We start from the raw sequence: 14,336 nt of genomic DNA on the forward strand, positions 1-14,336 counted from the left end.
GGCAAGGCCATGCGGAGGCTGACGCCGGCGGCGAGGCGTGCTCGCGGTGCGAGCAACGGCGACGCGAGTCGCGGACGACAGAGGGGCGAGCCGGGCGCGGCCAGGGCGCGCCGGACGATGACGGGGAGAAGGGAGAAGGGGGAAACGGGCGGCGCTCACAGCGGAGCGTAGGGGAGCGGCAGTGGGCTCGGGTGGGGCCGGGGAGGCGGTCGGCGTCGTCGTGGCGAGGTCGCGTCGGCGTAGGGGCAGGCGACCCGAGGCGGCACCGGGCGGCGGCGTCGAGGCTGCGTTGACGAGCAGCGGCGGCGGGGTCGTCCGTCGATGGGGAGGCCTTCGGTCGACGGTGACGGGGAGCGCCGGCGTTGGAGAGGACCGCGGCGATGGCGGCAGACGATGTAGCTTCGGCGACGGCGGGCGCGGTCGATCCGGGCGGCGGGATGGTTCTCCTTGCGACTGCGGTTGGCGAGGTGACGGCGAAGGTCGCGGCAACGGTGTCGGGGAGCCGTTTCCCTCGATCCAGATCGGGGAGCAGAGGAGGAGTGGGACGAGGGAGAGGGAGTGCGGGGGGGGGGGTTTGTGCGGGAGGAGTTGACCCGATCTAGGTTACCGGGGGGGAGTGGGCATTAAGGGGGCGCCGGCTGGGCCTCGGGTTAGTTGGGCCGGTGGCCAGCTGGGCCACTTGGCCCGGGGGGGGGGGGGTTCTTCCTTTTTTTTTGCTTTGTTTTATTTCTACTTTTTCTTTTCTGCTTTCTTTTATCTATTTAGTAAATTACAGTTTTACAAAAGTAAAACCCGTACCTAAAATAGAGTTACAACTCCAACTACTTTCACAGAAAGTTTTACCCCTGATCAAAATAGTTTAGCAATTTATAATATTCAAAAGGTATTTATTTAATAGTTTTACCTACTGTTTTAATCATTTAAGTGTATTTAAACCTTTTATAAAAATGTGGTTTCTCCACAATAATTACCTATGCATTATTTGGCAACACCCCAACATTTTAGTTTTAATATTTGAAAATCTTTACCGTTTGACTTTATTTTTAGTTTGAATTTCGAATCGATTTTGAACTAACAAAAGATTAACAACAGTAATCGTGGTGACATGGCATCATTAACGCGGGATTACTGTAGTCTAATTATCCGGGCGTCACATTAGTAATCTCAAACTTTATAAACCTTCACGCAATACGTGAGCGTGAGCCATGGATATAGCACTATGGGTGGAATAGAGTATAATGATGGGGGTTATGTGGAGAAGACAAAAAAGGAGAAAGTCTCACATCAACGAGGCTAATCAATGAGCTATGGAGATGCCCATCGATTGATGTTAATGCAAGGAGTAGGGATTGCCATGCAACGGATGCACTAGAGCTATAAATGTATGAAAGCTCAACAAAAGAAACTAAGTGGGTGTGCATCCAACTTGCTTGCTCACGAAGACCTAGGGCACTTGAGGAGGCCCATTGTTGGAATATACAAGCCAAGTTCTATAATTAAAAATTCCCACTAGTATATGAAAGAGACAAAACAAGAGACTCTCTATCATGAAAATTATGGTGCTACTTTGAAGCACAAGTGTGGGAAAAAAGGATAGTAGCATTGCCCCTTTTTATTTCTTTTTTTGGGCCTTCCTTTTTTTATTTGGCCTTTCTCTTTTTTTTTGGGACAATGCTCTATTAAATGATGATCATCACACTTCTATTTATTTACAACTCAATGATTACAACTTGATACTAGAACAAAGTATGACTCTATATGAATGCCTCCGTCGGTGTACCGGGATATGCAATGAATCAAGAGTGACATGTATGAAAGAATTATGAACGGTGGCTTTGCCACAAATACTATGTCAACTACATGATCATGCTGAGCAATATGACAATGATGAATGTGTCATGATAAACGGAATGGTGGAAAGTTGCATGGCAATATATCTCGGAGTGGCTATGGAAATGCCATAATAGGTAGGTATGGTGGCTGTTTTGAGGAAGATATAAGGAGGTTTATGTGTGAAAGAGCGTATCATATCACGGGGTTTGGATGCACCGGCGAAGTTTGCACCAACTCTCAATGTGAGAAAGGGCAATGCACGGTACCGAAGAGGCTAGCAATGATGGAAGGGTGAGAGTGCGTATAATCCATGGACTCAACATTAGTCATAAAGAACTCACATACTTATTGCAAAAATCTACAAGTCATCAAAAACCAAGCATTACGCGCATGCTCCTAGGGGGATAGATTGGTAGGAAAAGACCACCGCTCGTCCCCGACCGCCACTCATAAGGAGGACAATCAAAGAACACCTCATGTTTCAAATCTGTTACATAACGTTTACCATACGTGCATGCTACGGGACTTGCAAACTTCAACACAAGCATTTCTCAAATTCACAACTACTCAACTAGCACGACTTTGATATTATTACCTCCATATCTCAAAACAATCATCAAGCATCAAACTTCTCTTAGTATTCAACACACTCATAAGAAAGTTTTTACTAATCTTGAATACCTAGCATATTAGGATTATTTAAGCAAATTACCATGCTATTTAAGACTCTCAAAATAATCTAAGTGAAGCATGAGAGATCAATAGTTTCTATAAAACAAATCCACCACCGTGCTCTAAAAGATATAAGTGAAGTACTAGAGCAAAACTATATAACTCAAAAGATATAAGTGAAGCACATAGAGTATTCTAATAATTTCAAAATCAAGTATGGCTCTCTCAAAAGTTGTGTACAGCAAGGATGATTGTGGTAAACTAAAAAGCAAAGACTCAAATCATACAAGACGTTCCAAGCAAAACACATATCATGTGGTGAATAAAAATATAGCTCCAAGTAAAGTTACCGATGGAAGTAGACAAAAGAGGGGATGCCTTCCGGGGCATCCCCAAACTTTGGCTTTTTGGTGTCCTTAGATTATCTTGGGGGTGCCATGGGCATCCCCAAGCTTAGGCTCTTTCCACTCCTTGTTCCATAATCCATCAAAATCTTTCACCCAAAACTTGAAAACTTCACAACACAAAACTTAACAGAAAATCTCGTGAGCTCCGTTAGCGAAAGAAAACAAAAGACCACTTCAAGGTACTGTAATGAACTCATTCTTTATTTATATTGGTGTTAAACCTACTGTATTCCAACTTCTCTATGGTTTATAAACTATTTTACTAGCCATAGATTCATCAAAATAAGCAAACAACACACGAAAAACAGAATCTGTCAAAAACAGAACAGTCTGTAGTAATCTGTAACTAACGCAAACTTCTGGAACTCCAAAAAATCAGCCAAAATAGGAAGACCTAGTAAATTTGTTTATTGATCAGCAGCAATTGTAATCAGTATTTTATCACGTTCTGGTGATTTTTAACAATTGTTTTCATGAACAGAAAGTTTCTGGAAATTTCTGCAAGATCAAATAACTATCATCCAAGAAGATCCTATAGGTTTAACTTGGCACAAACACTAATTAAATCATTAAAACACATCTAACCAGAGGCTAGATCAAAGATTTATTCATAAACAGAATCAAAAGCAAAAAAACTAAAAATAAAATTGGGTTGCCTCCCAACAAGCGCTATCGTTTAACGCCCCTAGCTAGGCATAAAAGCAAGGATAGATCTAGGTATTGCCATCTTTGGTAGGCAATCCATAAGTGGCTCTCATGATAGATTCATATGGTAATTTTATTTTCTTCCTAGGGAAGTGTTCCATGCCTTTCTTTAATGGAAATTGGAATCTAATATTCCCTTCCTTCATATCAATAATTGCACCAATCGTTCTAAGGAAAGGTCTACCAAGAATAATAGGACATGAAGGATTGCAATCTATATCAAGAACGATAAAATCTATGGGCACATAATTCCTATTTGCAACAATAAGAACATCATTAATTCTTCCCATAGGTTTCTTAATAGTGGAATCCGCAAGGTGCAAGTTTAGAGAGCAATCATCAAAATCACGAAAATCTAGCAAATCGCACAAAGTTTTGGGAATAGTGGAAACACTAGCACCCAAATCACATAAAGCATAGAACTCATGATCCTTAATCTTAATTTAATAGTTGGTTCCCACTCATCATAAAGTTTTCTAGGGATAGAAACTTCCAACTCAAGCTTTTCTTCATAAGATTGCATCAAGGCATCAACGATATGTTTAGTAAACGCTTTATTTTGACTATAAGCATGAGGAGAATTTAGCACGGATTGCAACAAGGAAATACAATCAATCAAAGAGCAATTTTCATAATTAAATTCCTTGAAATCCAAAATAGTTGGTTTATTAGCATCTAGGGTTTTGATTTCTTCAATCCCACTTTTATCAAATTTAGCATCAAGATCTAAAAACTCCGATTTTTTGGAACGCCTTCTAGGTAAAGGTGGATCATATTCAGTCCCATCATTATCAAGATTCATATTGCAAAACAAAGATTTAATAGGGGACACACCAATAACTTTTAGATCTTCATCTTTATTTTCATAGAAATCCGGTTTAGCGGCCATCTTATTAACTAAGGTAGCCTGCTCATCCGATATTTCAGCTATCAATTTTTCAAGACGAGCAATTTGGGATCTCAAACCATCAAATTCTTTAGACATATCATGGAGCTCTTTATTCATATAACTCATAAAGCTTTTTTGTTCCTTAAGCTCGTTTCTGAAGAAATTATTATGTTCAAATTGCAAAACCATAAAACTCCTGACATTGCTTTCGATCTCTTCTAACCTTTTAAGGTGAAGATCACCAAATCTAGGTAACGCCATCATGACAAACAAGCAATCCAACACACGAGCAAACAAAAAACAAGCGAAAACGAGGCGAACGAAAAAGAGAAGGCGAATAAAACGGCAAGGGTGAAGTGGGGGAGAGGAAAACAAGAGGCAAATGGCGAATAATGTAATGCGGGAGATAAGGGATTGTGATGGGTACTTGGTATGTTGACTTTTGCGTAGACCTCCCCGGCAACGGCGCCAGAAATCCTTCTTGCCACCTCTTGAGCACTGCGTTGGTTTTCCCTTGAAGAGGAAAGGGTGATGCAACAAAGTAGCGTAAGTATTTCCCTCAGTTTTTGAGAACCAAGGTATCAATCCAGTAGGAGGCTACGCGCGAGTCCCTCGCACCTACACAAAACAAATAAATCCTCGCAACCAACACGATAAGGGGTTGTCAATCCCTTCACGGTCACTTACGAGAGTGAGATCTGATAGATATGATAGGATAATATTTTTGGTATTTTTGTGATAAAGATGCAAAGTAAAAAAACGAAGTAAAAAGCAAAGTAAAAAGCAAAGGAAATAACCAAGTGTTGGAAGATTAATATGATGAAGATGGACCCGGGGGCCATAGGTTTCACTAGTGGCTTATCTCAAGAGCATAAGTATTTTACGGTGGGTGAACGAATTACTGTTGAGCAATTGACAGAATTGAGCATAGTTATGAGAATATCTAGGTATGATCATGTATATAGGCATCACGTCCGAGACAAGTAAACCGACTCCTGCCTGCATCTACTACTATTACTCCACTCATCGACCGCTATCCAGCATGCATCTAGAGTATTAAGTTCATAAGAACAGAGTAACGCCTTAAGGAAGATGACATGATGTAGAGGGATAAATTCATGCAATATGATAAAAACCCCATCTTGTTATCCTCGATGGCAACAATACAATACGTGCCTTGCTGCCCCTACTGTCACTGGGAAAGGACACCGTAAGATTGAACCCAAAGCTAAGCACTTCTCCCATTGCAAGAAAGATCAATCTAGTAGGCCAAACCAAACTGATAATTCGAAGAGACTTGCAAAGATAACCAATCATACATAAAAGAATTCAGAGAAGATTCAAATATTGTTCATAGATAAACTTGATCATAAACCCACAATTCATCGGTCTCAACAAACACACCGCAAAAAGAAGATTACATCAAGTAGATCTCCACGAGAGAGGGGGAGAACATTGTATTGAGATCCAAAAAGAGAGAAGAAGCCATCTAGCTAATAACTATGGACCCGAAGGTCTGAGGTAAACTACACACACTTCATCGGAGAGGCTATGGTGTTGATGTAGAAGCCCTCCGTGATGGATGCCCCCTCCGGCGGAGCTCCGGAACAGGCCCCAAGATGGGATCTCGTGGGTACAGAAGGTTGCGGCGGTGGAATTAGGTTCTTGGCTCCGTATCTGATCGTTTGGGGGTACGTAGGTATATATAGGAGGAAGAAGTACGTCGGTGGAGCAACAGGGGGCCCACGAGGGTGGAGGGCGCGCCCTGGGGGGTAGGCGCGCCCCCCTACCTCGTGGCCTCCTGGAAGCTTCTCTTACGTAGGGTCCAAGTCTCCTAGATCGTGTTCGTTCCAAAAATCACGCTCCCGAAGGTTTAATTCCGTTTGGACTCCGTTTGATATTCTTTTTCTGCGAATCTCTGAAATAGGCAAAAAACAGCAATTCTGGGCTGGGCCTCTGGTTAATAGGTTAGTCCCAAAAATAATATAAAAGTGGATAATAAAGCCCAATATTGTCCAAAATAGTAGATAATATAGCATGGAGCAATCAAAAATTATAGATACGTTGGAGACGTATCAAACACTTGCTGCTATTGAATCTTCCCCTGCAATCTGATGGTTTGCGGGGCTACTGTACCTTGCGTCGCAACTCTTGAGATGGTGTGGCACTCACTTTCTGAGTCTGATCGCTCTTCGCTGGTTGGTAGGCCTGAGAAACCCAGCACATCGAACATCTCTTGGACAACATGGAGTTGAACTGTTGTTGCGCATTTGTGCTCTCTGCCCCACTTCTCTCCACAGAGATAACATAGCCCCTTGGCCCGACGATAGGCCTTGAGCGCGGAGAGGCGATCTTCGACCGTGTTTCCGCTCCGGGAACTGTCTGTCGTTGCCCCGCGGCGGTCGTCCGTGGCTGTTGTTGCCGCGGGAGGTGGTCGCCCAGGAGGTGCAGGAAGGGGCATGGCCCCCCGGAGACGGGAGCGGATGCTCTGCCCACCACCTGAGCCCCCTTCCCAGCGCCGAGGCTCGCGCCGCTTGGAAATCTCCAGTGCCTCTTCCTGTAAGAAAGCGAGAGAAACAACAGTGTTGAGGTCTTTTGGATTATGCACTAAAACAACAACACGAATCTCATCTCTAAGCCCATCGACATAACGAGATGGGAACAGAGCATGATCCCAGGTAGTGCTATATGCAAGCAAGGAATGCATAATCTCGGTGAATCTAGCAGTATAGTCTGACACTGAGTCTGTCTGCCGCAAATGAAATAACTGACGCGACAGGCCACTGAACTCGTTCCTCTCGAACTGTCCATAGACCACAGAGCAAAAAAATTCCCACTCCATATGGCGCAAGTCGAACTCATTGTTCTCTAGCCATACCATGGTTGCCCCTGTGAAATGCATGGCAGCAGTATCTACCTAAAACTCCGGGTCTACGTGAAACACCCTGAAATACGACTCGCAATTGCGCTTCCAACTGTGTGGCCGTTCTCCCCAGAACAGAGGAAAATCCATCTTAGGCATAGGAAGGATAGATGAGCAATGCTGAAACGAGCTGCCCGATCGGGATGAACCACGCACAGGTGAACGCCCTAAAGGCCTCGATCAATTATCAGCCTGGCGGGGACTCTCCAAAGAGCGAGGACAGGGGCGTGGAAACGTACCCGTGGCCGGAGGCGGGAGTAGGGTGGTAACAACCCCAGAGCCACCCCCCGGTGAAGCAGATCGATGCGGTGGCCATCGGGCCCTTGAGAGCTGCTGCCGCCATTGGGGAACGGCGCGCTGCTTGGCCTTGGAAGAATCAGAGGGAGGTCCGACGGCTTGAGGGCGAGGACCGGGTTGCGCGCGATGAGGTCGATCTCCTGGCGTACTCCTCCAAGCTCTTGCCGCAGATCCGCGACGGACTGCTCCTGATGTGGCTTCCACGTCGCCAAATCCGCCACCACCGGGCGGATCTCGGCGAAGAGGGTGTGGGAAGCCGATGCCGCCTTCATGATCGACTCATTCTGCTCCTGGATCGCCTTAAGTGCCGCCGACAACTCCTCTACCTTCTGTCCATCTCTCCCGCCTGCCGCTGTTGCCGGGTGGTGTAGGTGGGTTTCTGTAGGTAATCCGGAAGCTCTGATACCATATGTCACAACCCTCTTACTCAATTCAAGCGATCATGGTGAATTACAAGAGAATCCAGCTAGGGTTTGCGAGGGGAGAAAGGGGATAGGGAGGCAGGAGGAAGGGGATACAGGGAAAGCAGAGGAGAGGGATGAGGAGTGGATTCAGTCTATTACAATTCTGTGCCCGACTCACTCCACCGTGGCCTACTTATCGGTCCGCTTACAGCTCCCAGGTCGATGGGTCGAAAAGCTTGTTGGGCTTCTTTCTTCTCTTGGGCCACCCGGTGGCACCGGTGGGCTCTAGAAGGGAGGCTGGTGTGGTAGCAGCCGTGACACCTTTCCTTACTAAAAGTTACTTACTGTAGCAAGTGTTTCCATTGAAACTATCAAATTCAAACTCCTAGATGTCTTTGTCAGGATGTAGGACTTTGTCCAGGCAGAGATATCCCCTCTGACCTTTTCATGAATCCTTTCACTTCTTTCTGTAAAGTGCTGCTGATTTTGATAAAATCTCTCTGTTCAAAAAACAATATAAATTCAAGCTCCTGGAAGAGCTTGTTCATTCAGAAATTTCCTTACATTTTAACTATGACAGTGACCTATTTTATTTGTCTATGTAATGATCATATGCATAAATAGTTGAAAATGGTGTCCGAATGGGGCATTTTTAGCTAATTCTTACCATGCATCTAAATGATTTCTAAAACTTAAAAGATATTAAAGAAACACAAATTGTTTCAAACACTAAGTGTTTGAATTTGGACCTTGCGCCATTTGGTTCTATGGTATTCGAAGAAGATAACAAAATATGCATGCTCAAGTATATATTTTCAAAGATAAAGTATCCTTCACTTTTCATCTTCAAGGTTTTGAATTAGTACCTAAGTGGTTGCTAAAACCTACTTCTATTACAAGTCAAACATTTTCAAAACACTTCATGTTGACATGGTATTTGCGCTTTCTCAAACATAAAGTTATTGAAATAATGCAAATATTTTTAATGTGCACATGGTTTCAAATGGGGCTCTGCGTGGCGTTAAATTTGTTACTGTATGTGCTTGCGCACAACTAATATAACTAAACCATGTATTTTCTTTTCAATGTGAACATGAATTTAGCATGTCTTTGCGCCATTTGGCACCACGGGTTTTGAAGCACATATCGAATATTTTCAAGCACATAACCATATTTTCAATATAGCATGGTTTAACACATGAGCTTTCTACTACCAATATCGAATATGTCCTTGCAAAATGGAACTATTTTCATCGACAACATGACTTTAGCGGGTCTCTGCGCCATTTGGCGCAACGTGTCAACTAGTACTGTATAATCGACTACCTAGCTAATGATGATTGCCTACCTTTAGGCTTTGCCTTTTACCTTCAGCTCACACCACGATTACCTGCAAAATAGTAGATATGCATTTCAGTGCTAAGGCGAAGACAAAGAAAAGAAAAATGAAAGAAGAAGAAGAAGAGAAAGAAAAGGAGATAGCTACAATCCAAGGAAGAAACGCCTAATAGCCCACTCAAAGTGAAATAAGAGGTAGAAATGACTGACAGAATCTGAGCTAAAACAATCCAGATCAGACCCACACAGTGCAGTCCCACACCCCAACCAAATCAACTCACTCTTTACTTTTGTAAGCCACGCAAAATCATGTTCTAAAGGCGAACAAGTTACAGAAACAAACCTATAGTTAAATTCAGTGACTAAAACCTATAGCCGAAAAAGGAAATAATCCTCAATGCAAAGGTAATATCATTTATCTATTGCCATTCACCCTATCCATTTAAAAACATTAGATTGCATATGATTTATAATCTGAACATAACCAGTTTCCGGTCACATGGGATGATCTTTTTAACTGAACTGAACTTCCAAAGCTATGCCAACGATTAAATATGACATTAGTGTAAAATATGGTAACGGTGTGGTTTATTTGGGTCAAAAAAGGCAAACCAAAAATGTAGGAAGAGCTAATTAAGGATATATATTTTGTCCCCTAACACTAAAAATCGAGGAATTTAGAGAACTTCACTTATCACTGATGCAAAAGTCAAGTAGGATTACAATCTAGAAGTCATGGCACGAAACTGAAAAGCCATCCATACCAGGCATAGGTGAGTTCAGGGCACTTGGCCACGGTCGGCATAACATTTTCCTCAGCGCAAGGATACAATTCTCCTGGTGTAGTAGCTACATGAAGTGAAACTGTCCTGGCAAAACAATGTAAAATCTTAAGACCAAATGTAATGAAAAATGTAAATATACATTGCAAAACTGGTCTGCCTTTTTAGATACTAAAAAAATTTGATAGCATGTCAGGCCACTATAAGACTAATAAAAAGTACCCTTTTCATTCACATCCATATCGTTCTTGGGGTTTCACTGCAGCAAGATTTATCCAAAAATCAGTGATAGAAAGGAACTGACATTATGGTGCATCATGCATCATAATGGCTACCAGAACCATGTCAATGCATTGCCAAGAATTACATAGAACTCAATTCATGGAAAGGGCATACAAGCTCAACATGTCAATACTGTGAAACATGGAAGTCAGAACAAATTATAGCACTAAAACAATCTGTAATTACACATCACGATGGTATAGTTGTTATTGCATAAGTTGAGATAATCACTATAGAGAGCCTAACTGAAACTGAAAATAACTGGAGAATTTAGTAAACAACACAACACTGCAGAGTATCCAAATAATGATAAATTTCAAGTGTAAGGATCTTAACCTAGTACTCATTTTTAACCAGAGGAATACCCCATATACATATTTTACAAAATAACAAAGAGCACATGAGTACCTTAACTTCCAAAAGATCCCAATATTTGGAACCTAGCTAAACCCTTCTCTCTCTCCCATCGAATCCAAGCAAGGCAGCATAAAGGCCACAGAAAAGTGGCCATCTTTGGAACCTAGCCAGACCATCGACCCAAAAAAATCCTAATACTTGGAATCTAGCCAAATCTGAGTGCACAAAAGGCTCTGTGGCCATCTTTGGAACCTAGCCAGACCTGAGAGAAATCCTAATACTTGGAACCTAGCCAAACCTGAGAGCACAAAAGGCCCCCATCTTTGGAATATGGTCCGAATCCAACAGCATCTACAGATAGAGAAGACAAATAACCTACAAGCCCAGGCCTACAAACAAACATGAACAGATAAAGTAGAGAGAGGCCTACGAACAAACAAGATCAGAGAGGGAGAGGTGGTGAGGAGTGGAGGCACCAAATCAAAACATGGAGGAAACGAAGTGTAAACGGCAGCTCGGATCTATGGCTTGGCGTCGCCAGAAGCCGCGACGGTCCCCCTGCCAAGCGGTCCCCTGAGGCCCTGCCACCGCATCCGATGCTGACGACGCCGTTGCGGCTGCCCGAACATGGGCCTCCAGGCCAGCAGCATTGCGGCGCGGCGCAACACCGGCGGGAGGGCTCGCTCCGCGATGAGGAGGGATCCGCTGTTGCCACCGCTCAGGAGCACGGGTCTGCGCCAAGGTCCAGGCCTCCTCATCGAGTGGCCGTGGTCCTGGTGGCGCCGTCATCGGCCACGGCGAGTGGGACGGGCAGGGCAGGGCAGCGCGGAAGGACGGGTAGGTCGGCGGGGCGAGCGGCTGGGAAGGGGAGAGAGCGACAATGAAGGACGCGGATGGGGAGGCGGCTAGGGTTCTACCACCGGGTTGCACAGGGCTGCTAAGATTTATACCCAAAAGTGAAATGACTAAAATGCCCTTGGTGGGGCACCGAATTCACACGTGTGGCACGAGATATTTCATCGCGGGAGTAACTATTCGTTGCTACAGGAGCTCGAGTTCGATCCAGCGGCCGACGTCCTCAAGCGCCTTGATCCAACGGCCGGAAACGCATCAAGTTAACACAATGGATGGCCAGATCTTCCAAACCGCTGAGAGCGCTTGTAGTCTACTTCGGGTCTTGTTTCTGGATAGACGTAAAGTTTGCTGACATGGCACCGTATTTGCCTAGCATAGCATGGGGGTCCACTTGTAGAAATAAAACAGGATTTCAGTTGAATATATATCCCTAGGACTAGTGAGCCCCGCATGTCAGTTCGTAAGGAAAGTTGAGAAAAATTGAAAGGAAAATTTGGTGCGGACAGGGTCGAATGTGCACCTAAGAGTGCGTGCGAGCTGAACAGAGCTAAGCGGTGGATACTAAGTCATGTGCAGTGCGTCAAGCAGGCAAAATGAGGGGGGATGGTGATGGGCTCACCATGCGGGCCGAGGCTCAACGCGGTGGAGAGGCAGGTCGGTCTGGCGAGCGAGCTGGGGTAGGCTGGGCCTTGAGGAGGCACGGGGCCTAGGCGGCGAACGCGAGCAACGGCTCGGTTGGATCCAAGCAGAGGAGGCAGCGGGATGCAGGGGAACTTGGCGCGACAACGCGATGGAAAGGACGTGGTGGACGAGGGTCGGCTTCTTGGCGACTCCGTCGAGGCAAAGAGGCATGGGACGAACATGGGGAAGATGGATCCGTCCTTTTCCGACCGGATCGGGTGCAAAACAACACCGAAGAAGCTCCTTCAGGCGGCCATGGCGGGCTCCTGGTTCCCTGGGGAAGACGACGACGCGAGAGCGAGGTGAGAGAGGTCCCTGGGAGGAGGGGGAAGATGAGGTAGGACGGCGACCTGGCGGCGTGCTCTGGCGAGGCGGCTCGTTGGCGACGAGGCGAGGAGGAGGTACGGCGAGGTCGCGGAGCTCGGGATCGAGCTCTTCTCGATCTGGATCGAGGAGGGAGCGGGAGACGCTCGTCTGTGGGGCTCGGGCGCTGGGCGCGTGGAGCTCGGGGCATGTTGGATCTCACTGTCCGAGGATGGAGAAGGCAACTAAGGCTGGATTGCATCTGGCTGGTGGTTGGCGCGGATGGGGATCAAGAGGTGGCGGTTGTGGTTGGTGGAGGGAGCTGCGGGATCGACTGGATGTATGGATCAGGCAGGATCCCGAGGAAGCGGGAGACCAGGTGGTTGTGTGGTGGCGGGATGGAATGGATGGATGCGACATGCTAGGCTAGGGTTACCCGGCTATATATAGCAAGTGGACTAGGTTCAAGGCTAACTGGATCTTCGATTTAGATCGAACGATCGAGATAAAAAGGTAGGGAAGTCTAATGAAGAAACGAAAGATGTTTAGGGATGTTCAGGGTTGACCCGGACCCACCGGTCACGATTGCCCAGTTCGGATCCAGGGAAAATTTTCGAGCTAGGGCTAGGTTACGAGTGGGGCTGTGAGAGGCTTAGTTTTAAGATGGCAACGATGTGCCAATGCAATGCAAATGATGCCATGATGAATGCAACAAGCAAAATAATTAGGGAGGCTAGGACAAAGTCGGGGGAGGATTGGGACATTTCCATTTTTCTTTGTCACGACCTCATCTTTACCCCTAAAAAATCAGTGCTCAACTTTGCCCCTCTTCTGTTAGGAGCCCTTACGGAAATACCCTTATGTGTCGTTTCCGTCCGGTCAAAGGCCTTTGACCGTCATCCAGACATTTCTTGTACATAGTTGCCCCTCTGAGCTTATTTCACTTACACGTGGGACCTACCTTGGACAAAGAAAAGAAAAAAAATCTTTCTCTCTCACCTCTCTCTTACAAGTGGACCCGGGACCCTGAAACAAAAAAACCTCTCAACCTCTCTCCCCTTGACATGTGGGCCATGGGACCCACGGTCAGGGTCAAAATTGGTTCACGCTGGCTCATGGTGAGGCATGCGCGGCTCGGCCAGTGGCCGTTGCCGATGAGGGGCGCTGAGCCTGAGGGTGGGGACCATGGGATCGTGCTCGGGGTGGTCTGGCAGAGGGTGTGGAGGTTTTGGTTGAGATGGATGGTTATGGACGGCGACGCCATGGTCGGCGGCAATGAGAAGGAGCGGTGGCGGTGAGTGATAAGCGACGGGAGAGTGGCATAGTACGAGAGGGAAAAGGAGGAGTGACGCAGAAGCTTCACACGCCGCACTGAGCATATAGAGTGGGTCTGCGAGGTTGGAGGCACTCGGAGACGACCTCCTTCTCATCAATGGCGCACGCCGGCGCAGCTGCTCGGGGAGTAGTGGCTCAGGGATGCAAGGATACTCGTGGGTGCGCCATGAGATTCCGGGGGTCACTAGGGAGCTATATAACCTGAGGGAATCCGTCGGCATCCACTGTTGGAGGAGATCAGCGGCGGCGGCACGACATCGGTGTCGGGGAAGA

The 14,336-nt window shown here is 46.0% G+C and overlaps 1 protein-coding gene across 13 annotated transcripts; it reads right to left on the bottom strand.

Moving 5' to 3' along the window:
* Positions 1 to 5,853: 5,853 nt before the first annotated feature.
* On the bottom strand, positions 5,854 to 13,143 carry LOC109781728 (uncharacterized). 13 transcript variants are annotated; one of them, XR_006665616.2, is made up of 6 exons: positions 12,776 to 13,081; positions 12,364 to 12,699; positions 10,473 to 10,509; positions 10,233 to 10,337; positions 9,479 to 9,520; positions 8,135 to 8,630 (listed from the first exon to the last, which is right to left on the bottom strand). XR_006665616.2 is itself a non-coding variant. In XM_040392898.3 (2 exons), the coding sequence occupies exons 1-2, from the start codon at positions 7,996 to 7,998 to the stop codon at positions 6,596 to 6,598; spliced, it is 798 nt and encodes a 265-aa protein (XP_040248832.1). In that variant the 5' UTR covers positions 7,999 to 8,553; the 3' UTR covers positions 5,854 to 6,595. The 13 variants fall into 13 exon arrangements, 1 of the variants encoding a protein (XP_040248832.1); XR_006665618.2 differs by lacking the exons at positions 8,135 to 8,630; positions 12,364 to 12,699 and adding an exon at positions 5,854 to 7,063 and having other exon boundaries at positions 12,776 to 13,143; XR_012188132.1 differs by lacking the exons at positions 8,135 to 8,630; positions 10,473 to 10,509 and adding an exon at positions 5,854 to 7,063 and having other exon boundaries at positions 12,776 to 13,120.
* Between the last annotated feature and the right edge of the window lie 1,193 nt (positions 13,144 to 14,336).

This window comes from Aegilops tauschii, chromosome 6, assembly GCF_002575655.3.
Source record: "Aegilops tauschii subsp. strangulata cultivar AL8/78 chromosome 6, Aet v6.0, whole genome shotgun sequence".
Lineage (NCBI taxonomy): Eukaryota > Viridiplantae > Streptophyta > Magnoliopsida > Poales > Poaceae > Aegilops > Aegilops tauschii.